At 55.2% G+C, this 9481-nt stretch overlaps 1 protein-coding gene across 1 annotated transcript; it reads right to left on the bottom strand.

Moving 5' to 3' along the window:
* Positions 1 to 503: 503 nt before the first annotated feature.
* On the bottom strand, positions 504 to 6558 carry TEKT3 (tektin 3). The gene is made up of 7 exons (XM_069032650.1): positions 5983 to 6558; positions 5384 to 5467; positions 3840 to 3910; positions 3482 to 3625; positions 2079 to 2301; positions 1397 to 1551; positions 504 to 735 (listed from the first exon to the last, which is right to left on the bottom strand). Exons 1-7 carry the CDS (start codon positions 6556 to 6558, stop codon positions 504 to 506), a joined length of 1485 nt encoding a protein of 494 aa, XP_068888751.1.
* Positions 6559 to 9481: the final 2923 nt, after the last annotated feature.

Here is a 9481-nt window from a genome sequence, read left to right as displayed (position 1 = left end):
CAAAAGCAAGACAATTATCATTAGAAATCAGCTTAAAAGGCACATTTTTCTATTTTAGGAACAGCACAAACTGCAACTCTTTCCGGGACAGTTTGTGTGTCTTCTGCTGCACCATTAAAAGTCCATCATGGATGTCAGCAGTTCATTATTCTGACAAGTGGCTTTACTTCCCCTTGTGCCTTTTCCACATCACACACACTCCAAAGGAGGAAGATGCAACAGTTTTTCTCCTGAAAACACAGACTGGAAGGGCAGGGATGGGTCCCCATGGGTGGATTTGGTGACATACAGGATATTTTCAGCTCCTTCCTGGCACACAGTGAAAGAGAAAATACCAAGGAAAAAAATTATCCTGGTAACCCAACAAACAAAACACTCATTTAATTTCTGCCCGGAGTTTACATCAGGAAATGACATCCAAACACGTTTGTGAAATTGCAACAATGTATTGGCAAAGAAGCTGAGGGAAAGCGGGAACGTGTCCCGCGGTCGGTGCTGCGCGCTCAGGTGAGTCCTGCGGAGACGTACCCCAGGATCTGCACGGTGCTGGGGTAGCTCTTGCGCATCCCCATGCAGCGCTCCTGGTCGATGAACAGGGAGTTGTTCTTGACCACCAGGTCGTGCTCCAGGACGCCCTTGGAGCGCACCAGCATCTGCAGCATGTCCTCGGAGGCCCGCAGGCACTGGTGCAGGTTCCGCAGCGTCTCGTTGATCTCGTTGACCTCTCGGACAAGGCTGGAAAACAGCGGGACCCCGTTAGAGCCCCACCACGGGGCGGTGCCCATCCAGATGGGCCCTCTGGGCACAGATTTCCTCCATCAGCACACCCAGGCTGAAGCCAGCGCCCCATTCCTGGTATGGGAAAGCCAAGGGCAGAGCTCCTCCCGACCTCCATTGGGAGGAATGGAGAAGTTTGTTCCAAAGCTCTGGATATGTTCAGCCATGTCTGCCAGAGCAGCTCGCGCCACCAGGAACAGGAATGAGCAGCTGTGGTTTCCCGTTTCTGTTTGGGTTTGTGGCTTTGTTGGTTCACCCTCCTGGATTTCCCTGTGCAGGGGTCCTGCACAGGATGCACACACAGCAAGTAAGGGCTTATCCTTCAAAACTGAGCACATCCAGCTGCCTGGATGAGACAGGAGAGAAGATGAGGTTTACCCAAGTGGGAAAATTCCAGCCCCTCATGGGGTGGCATCAGGCTGGACCCGGCCGTGGTGTCCAGCCTCCGTCGCAGGTGCAGAGCTCTCCCAGCACCCAGAGGCTGGGACATCTGCTCAGTGCTTTAGATTCTACCAGGGCACCCATGGAAGGAATATTTAGGGGGAAAAAGCAATTTTGTCATGCAGAGATGCTCCTGAGTGTCTCCCCGAGCCCTGGCAGCCCTGCAGCCCGGCCGTACTGGATCTGGGCAGCGTCCCGGCACAGCTCCACGTTGGGTCTCCTCGTGCGCTCATCCAGCCGGGTCTGAGCCACCTTTAACTGAACCTCTTTGTCCCTTATGGCCTTCTGGATGACTTGGATCTTCGTCTCGATCTGGAAGATTTCCTGCCGTGTCTGGGGTGAAACAGAGACACGGGTATCAGTGAAAAAATATCTTCTCAAGTGATCCCATCATTCCCTTTTCTCTGTTTGTGCAGAAAAACCCAAGTTCAATAAGCAGCCCCTGGGCTCAGGCCACCATTGCTCTGCCACATCAAGGCACAGATCCAGCAGAGTTTTCAGGGAAAATCTCTTTGCTCTTGCTGTCACATCAGAGATTTAGGAGCAGAGGAGGTTTAGGAGCAGTGATGGATGTGTTGAATTACCAGCTTCCCAAAATTGCTGCTTGCAAGAACTGATCATCCATCAGCTGACAGAGGGAAAGGTTTTAATGGCTCCTCATTTAAGGATGTGGCATCAGCCCCCAGTGCTGCAAACTTAACCAGTCTGAGGCCTTGCCAGGGAGCTTTCCATGAGTCCCACTGGTCCGAGGCAGGTCCCAGCACTGATCTGGCAGAGCAGGGCAGGGAGCCCACGGATAACTGACCATCCCTTGGGAGGAAGTCGAGTGGCAGCGGCAGCGCCAGGGCGGGGTCGGGTACCTTGGCCAGGTGTGTCTGGATCTTGCTCTTGGCGTTGGCAGTCTCGGTGATGCGGCTGGTGAAGGCGTCGTTGACTTTGCTGAACTGACGCCACATCTCGTCGGCCGTGCCCATGAGGAGGCTCTCGGTGCTCGCGCGCAGCTTGGCCGAGGTCGCGCGCGCGCTCTGCGAGCGGAAGATGTTGTTGTCCGTGAACCTGGCCCACGTCTCTGGCACCGAGACCCTGCGGGGGGAGAGGACAGGCCCTTGGCAAACCCGCGCTGCTGAGCCTGGGTGGAGATTGATGCAAATGACATCTGCGCTCTTAATTAAATTACATGGAAGTGAAACATCTGGACCCTGTTTGTTTGATGATATTTATCAAATGAGGGCATGTTCATGAAGACAGCTTGTGAAAGCTCAGACAAACAAAAGATTCTCCCATAAAAAACAGAGATTCCAGTCAGAGCTCCTATTTACACCTTCGAGGCATCAAGGGCCAAGGAGTTCCCAGCCTCATGAGGACACACACATCACAATTCAGTCAATTCCTTTTGCTCACAGCCCATCTCAGTCTCCCACTAAACCGAACAAGCTTTAGATCCCACTCCGTTCCCTGTCTGTGCATTTGGGATGAAGTTCCTGCCTGTGCAGTAGTCCAGAACAAGGTCAACAAAAGACTTAAATACCACATAAGCTCCATTTAAAACCTGCTGATTCTCGGCACATTTTACCCTCCTCTGAATTTTAGCCTCAATCCTTTGCAATCCATTTGCCTGTTTAAATGTGTCTGAGCTCTACTGTGAATAATTATTCAAACCATTAAAAAAATGGTATCAATCTGTGTCTCTCCATAAACTTCATGGGTGTGTGTGAGCAGATTTATTCTCTCAGCCCTTTGCCACTTAGGGCATCTCTCTGGGAGTGCTGGGTTAGGTCACTATTCATTTACTGCAGAGCCAAAGCTGAATTCCTGGCACTCAAAGGCAGCTGAACTCTGTTGCAGGACCACGCTCTCACTTCTTTATTTTCTGGGTCATTTCGGCTCCCTGCCAGGCCCTCTCCATGCAGGGGTGAGCCCCCAGACTTTCCATCAGTGAGGAGCACTCAGGCAAGCACTGACACATCTTTGAAAATATGCATGAACTTAATGAGCTGTGCAGAGGTGCTGGGCTGAATTTGTTTGCAGGCTGAGCTCTGAGCCCTGATCTAATGTTTAATTAGCTCGGGCTCGATTTCGCCTGCCGGGTGCTCAGCATCCATCTGAAAGCAGAGGGTTCTTCTCCCCCTGGAGAGACCAGAGGGAAATGAGCCCTGGAGGTGCGTGTCTCCAGGAGGGATGGATGTGCCTTCAGAGTGGGCCGGGAAATCCCAGCTCCCTGCCCGGGACAGGCTCTGTGCCCACCAGGGCCCCCAGTGCTCACGTGGCATCGACCCTCTCCACGCCTTTGTAGTAGTGGATGCCTCTGGAGGTGTTCTTCAGCTGGTAGCACTTGCTGTCGATGTGGTGGCCCATCTGTTTGTCAGCCAGGTCCTTCTCCAGCTCCTGCCGGGCCTCCTTGTTGCACCTGGAACACACGAAGTGCAGGCCTCAGTCGGGATGGAGGCGTGGGATGGTTTCCTGCCCATCCCATTCCCCTGCAGCTCCCGGAGCATCTCTGCCTGCCTCCCGTGGAGCCTGCAGGGCTTTAACCGCAGGCAGCAGGGGCAGTAGGGGTCGGCTGGGGGGCCAAGGCACAGCTGCACATCAGCCCTGCAGCAGGGGCCCAGAGCCCTCCTTACATGAGCTGGCAATTCACCGTGTCCAGGCACTGCTGTATCCTCTCCCGGCAGGACCTGATGGTCTTGATTTCCTGGGCGAAGGCAGAACAGACCCCATCAGCCTCGGTGCTCAGACATCGGGGGCACTGCTCCCCTCGGGCCTCTCCAGCCTCGCACACAGCAAGGGCTTCCCTTTCCCCCACAGCAAACAGGGGCTGCAGGAAGGGCCCCCCAGCCCCAGTGCTTGTGCAGCTGAGCCATGGCCAGGCACCAGCAGGAGACAGGAGGGGGCTGTGGCCACGGCCAAGGTCTCTGAAAGCACTTTCAGGGTGGGTTCCCAAGTTTTTTCATCTTGACATCAATGGCCAGGGCTGCTTGGTTCCATCACAGGGAGACAGAGCCAGATCCTGACCTGATGTGAACAGGCACAGTGATACCCTGGGCCAGCAGTGCCATGCATCCCCATCCCCAGTCCCAGGGCATTTTCTTCCCCACAAGAAATCCCATCCATATGGGACAAGAGGACTTTGGTGTAAATCCCCAGTCAGTTCTAGGCAGGGTTCAGCTCCCCTGGAGGAAGGCTCATGCTGCTCTCGGCTCCCTTGACTCCAGCACAAGCCTAATGCCCCCGTGAAGGTTTCCAGAGGCTGGTGATCAGTGCTCCAAACCCAGGGATTTTCAATCCTCCTGTCTGCAGGAGCCAGCTGAAAGCACACCTAAATGCATCCCAAACACTTAAAAACCCAAATGGCATTATGGAGATACCAGCTCTGATAATTTTCCTAAACCCTCAGGACTTTTAAATTAATCATTTAAATTTTCAGGGCCTGACTCATAACAAAACATCTTCTAAGAGAGCAGTGACTTCACAGGCCCAGGGGCTGCAATTTCCTTCCCAGTTTTGTGAGGCTTTTGCAGTGATTCTGTTTCGCTGTACCCTGCATTAGGATCCCATTTGCTGTGCCAGCTCTCCTCATGTTTGCTTTTAATTCATGATTTAAAGCAGCCTAGATAAAGGCAGGCAGGAGTGCAGGTTTCTATGATTTCTATCAAATCCATTGCCTGAGCACACAGAGCGACAGTCCTGCTGCAGCCACACTGCCCTGAGCAAAGCAGAGCTGGGGGAAGTGGAATGAATATCTTTTATTAGCCCACCTAATATAGCTGGGGAAAGCAGACGAGCTCTTGGGCACACCCTGCCACTCCATCTGCGTGTGTGTGTAATATATAGAATGTGCTATAGATACAGAGACTGATCAGATAAATAAACAGAGGTCTGTGCTGGCAGGACTCTGAAAGGCAGGACCATCTCACAGACTCCTCAAAGAGGGACAGAGGACCCTGATAAGCCACACAAACCCGGCTGGTTTCCAGCTCTTCCTTCCTCTCCTGTGGACACACTGCTGGCTGGGAACACCAGCCCCTGCCCCAGCAGGTTTGGAGAGTTGAAGAATTTAGCACCTCACCAGCACTGAAGAGCCAGTGAGGGAATAGGGCTGCCAAACTTGTTCAGGGGAGTTTAGGTAAAAATAACTTTGACACATGATGTGTGCTGCCAAACTTACTGTGATGAGCTGTTTCTCCACGTCGTCATTGACCAGGTCGATGCCCATCCTCTTCTCCCGATTGAGCAAACACTTGTGAGCGACCTGGTGGGGACATGTCATGACATCAGTGCTGGCTGCAGGGGCAGGGCTCCCTGCAGGGACAGTGCCCATGTCAGGGAATGCAGGAAAAGAAAATTCCGGTGGGCACAGGGATGGCAGCCTGGGAAAAGCTGCCCGAGGCAGCTGGGTGAGCTGACAGCAGCAGCCGAGTGCAACATCAGCACGGAGCCTGCGTGTCCCTGGGCCACCACAGCTGAATGCAGGGACCTGTGTCAGGCTCACTGTCGACCTCCTCAGAGCCTCGTAGTAAGACATGGGCTTCTGTGTCCCAAACCGGGATTTTGGATAGGGAAATATTTGGTTAAACCAACACTGCAGTGATGTGATGTGCTCAGCATGTGCTGGAGGGGGACGCAGCAGATGCAGGGGATTTGTTTACCACTGACTCAACTAATGGGCTCCTCATGAAAACTTTCCAGTGTTACAGAGCTGGGATGAACTTTATGAGAGGTTTGAGTGGCTGCAGATGTTTGGGCTGGGGGCTGCAGGGTCCCTACCTGGAAGGGGCCCTCGGTGTCGGCCAAGGCTCTCTCCAGCCGTTTCTGCATGTCCATCAGGGAATTGGTTTCCCTGATCATGGCATCCAACTCGATGCAGAGCTCGGATTTCCAGTACTCTATGTCATTGACGCGCTCTCCTAGGTTCTTGGTGCTCTCCCCTTGGGTCCTCCTGGCCTGCTGGTACACGTCCTTGATGGTGCGGGTCAGGTCGGCCCGCAGGCGCTCCGCGTTGTGCCGGGTGGTCTCCGACTCCTTGTAGTTGGTCATGTTGGACCTGTGCCAGTCATCCAGCGAGTGCTGGCTGAAGATGCCATTGGGTCTCTCGGAAATAAAAGGAACTATCTTGGTGGGGGGAAGCCCCGGGAAGCTTTCAGTGAGGGGAGACAAGGTTGGGTTGAGGGCAGCTGCTTTGTAGTAGGAGTTGGGCATCCATGGCATGCTGAAGCTCTCAGGATGGTAGGGAATGCGGTTCTTGTAGCTGGTGGTCATGGTGCTGGTGGCCGGCAGGACCTTGGGAGGTGGTGGCCGTGGCTGGTTAAACTTGGCTTTTAAGGGATAGCCGTAGAGTTCCATCCTGGAATGCAGCTGGTGCGGGTCCTGCACAAAGGAGGCAGAGGAAAACCGCACTCAGAGAGCTCCTGCCCTTGTGGCACCTCTTACAGCAACACCCAACTTGTGGGCACCCACACAGCCCCTAAATTTCCTGAAGGTAAATCCCCCCTGACAGCATCCCAAGCATTTGGATAGGGAGGGATTTGATACCAGCTTTGTCCTTGGTATCTTGTGTCAGGTCTTGAAATGAGGAGAGAAACAAATCATGGCTGCTAAAGAGGATGACAGATATCACACCTTTGTTTTCCTTAATTCTTTATTTCCTATTATTCCTTCATTTTCCCTGTCAATCTAATGACCTCCCCTGTGAGGGTGGGCAGGCCCTGGCACAGGGTGCCCAGAGCAGCTGGGGCTGCCCCTGGATCCCTGGCAGTGTCCAAGGCCAGGCTGGACATTGGGGCTTGGAGCAGCCTGGGACAGTGGAAGGTGTCCCTGCCCATGGCAGGGATGGTCCCTTCCAACCCAGGCCAGCGAGTTTCATCCCAGGATGCAGCCTGGCCAAAGGCTTTGGGGTGGGCAGTGGGACACTCGCAGCCTCAAATTCAGCACAAAGGCTTTCACAGGTGTGACTGGCTCAGAGTCAGTTTGGCAGAACTGAGGATGAGATGTCTGTGCTCAGCTCCAGCAAACGCCCCTGCGAGTGCTGTTCCCACAAACCCGTCACTCCAGCCCTTCTGTCCCTGCTGGGGACAGGCCACTGCCATTCCCTGTCTCCATGCCACTTACTGATACCTGGGGAGCAGCATCTGGAGAGTGGGAGATGCTTTCCCTGGCTCCCACCCCTGCGAATAAATCCTTCCCCTTCAGCCACTGACAGACAAGTGTTTAAGGGAGAAAAAACCTTGGGAATGGACTGGATTAATTTTCTACACATTTCCAGCTGAAATAAATGCCCCTGTGTCCCCCTTGGGATAAGCCATGCCAGGATGAGAGTTTCCAGTCCCCGTGGACACGGGCACACCCCAGGAGCTGCTGACTGCCCAGTCTGGGGTATTGGGGGATGGAGGAGGGTTGGGGCTGAGGGCAGTACCGGCTGTGCTGGTCCTCCCTCCCCGTCAGGCACAGCTCCCCCCTGGCTGCGAGTGTGGGCTGAGCTCAGGGCTGGGGGTGCCTGGGGGTGCTGCTGCTCATCACTGGGTGCTGTGGTGGTGCTGGCACTGCCCGGCTCTGCCCGGCCCCGGGGGCAGCACTGGCACAGGGCCCCGTTGCTATGGTTCCGTGGCCAGTGACGGTGTTCTGGGGGGGTTCTGTGACAGTGCCAGGCCTCTGTGACCCGTCCTGGACATTGACCCACCCTGCAATGGCCACAGCAATGGCTGTTGGGCAACACAGCGTGCTGGGTGGGCAACCTGGGGCCAGCAAACACCTCCCAGGGCATCCCAGTTCCTGCCCTAAACCTCCTTCCCTGCTGGGCAGCTTTGTGCAGCCCCTGGGCAAGCAGGGGCAGGTGTTGAGTGTCTGGATAATGCTCGTGGCCACTTGGTTTAGGTGCAGGTTGCCCTGCAAGGAGCAGGATCCTTATGGGTCCCTTCCAGCCTGGGATATTTTATGGTCCTATGAACTCAGGGCTCTCAGTGGACAGCCCGGTGCCACCCTGGGCAACCCAGTGTCCTCACTGGTGCTCCTGGGCCAGCCAGAGCCTCACTGGGTGGGTGGGTGCCCCAGAGTGGGGGTGCTGGCACCCCAGTGAGATGTCCCCAGGAGCCCCTCCCAGCACCAGGGTGACAAGCAGCAGTCACCCAGTGACACTGGGAATACTTCTGGGGAATGCTTTCCCGGTTATCTCTGGCTCTAGCCTGGGAACAGGCAGACAGGAGGAGCTGGGTAGGGATGTTGGGGGTGAGCCCAGGTACTCCAGCTCATCCAAGGGGGTCTCTCCCCAGCTTTTGGGAGCACCATTCAGCTCTGCTGTGGCAGCTTCCATGTCTCACTTCATCCAGAGGAATATTTTCATTTTCCTAATTTCCCAGCTGTGTCCACGGCTCATCAAGTACCCAGGCTGGTGTTTCTGCCCTCTCTCAGCCACCTCAGTTTCTCCTGATTCTCCCAACTCCTGCAGCTGCAGACTGGGACTGCACTGAGGGGTTTCCCAGGCCCTGGTGATGCAGTGACCCGCTGGCCCCCTCTCCTGGGCTGGGCTCCCTGGGCAGCTCTGCCCCTTGCCAAGGAGTGATGGAAAATGAAACCCGAAGTGCTTCGTGTACACAGAGTGCAGCACATCTTCATTTCACTTCTAGCACACGTCCTGCTTCAGCCGGGTGAGGAATCAGCTTCATCCACCTGAAACAAAATATTCAGCGCCTAAATTGGTTTTTCTACAGCCAAACCAGATACATAATTGCAGTGAAAGCCAGCCAAGCCCTGTCCCCCAGCAGGACACCAGCCCAGCTCTCTGCTCCCTGCACGCTCCCAGCTCCAGCTCGGCTCTCACGCCCTGCCCGTGGCTAATTCTGTTCAGATGAATCACTGCCCGACCAGGGACACCACTGATTGTGGGAGGCAACCACAGGGCTTTTGAAGTAATTGCAAAATTAGGCAATAATAATTCGATAATGCTGTGAATGGCCCACGGTGCTCAGTGAAGCCCAGGCAGGACCCTCTGGGGCAGTGCCACAAGCACAGGGACAGCGGGGACATCGCAGTGGGCCCAGCTTTGGCCCCACCAGAATCACAGAATGGCCTGGGCTGGAAGGGAGCCACAGGGATCACCCAGTGCAGCTCCTGGCCCTGCACAGACCCCCCAACAACCCCACCCTGGGCATCCCTGGCAGCGCTGTCCCAACGCTCCTGGAGCTCTGGCAGCCTCGGGGCCGTGCCCATTCCCTGGGGAGCCTGGGCAATGCCCAGCACCCTCTGGGGGAACAATCTGTTCCTAAAATCCAAC

Source organism: Aphelocoma coerulescens, chromosome 18 (genome assembly GCF_041296385.1).
Source record: "Aphelocoma coerulescens isolate FSJ_1873_10779 chromosome 18, UR_Acoe_1.0, whole genome shotgun sequence".
NCBI lineage: Eukaryota > Metazoa > Chordata > Aves > Passeriformes > Corvidae > Aphelocoma > Aphelocoma coerulescens.
This window is presented reverse-complemented; position numbering and strand designations above follow the sequence as displayed.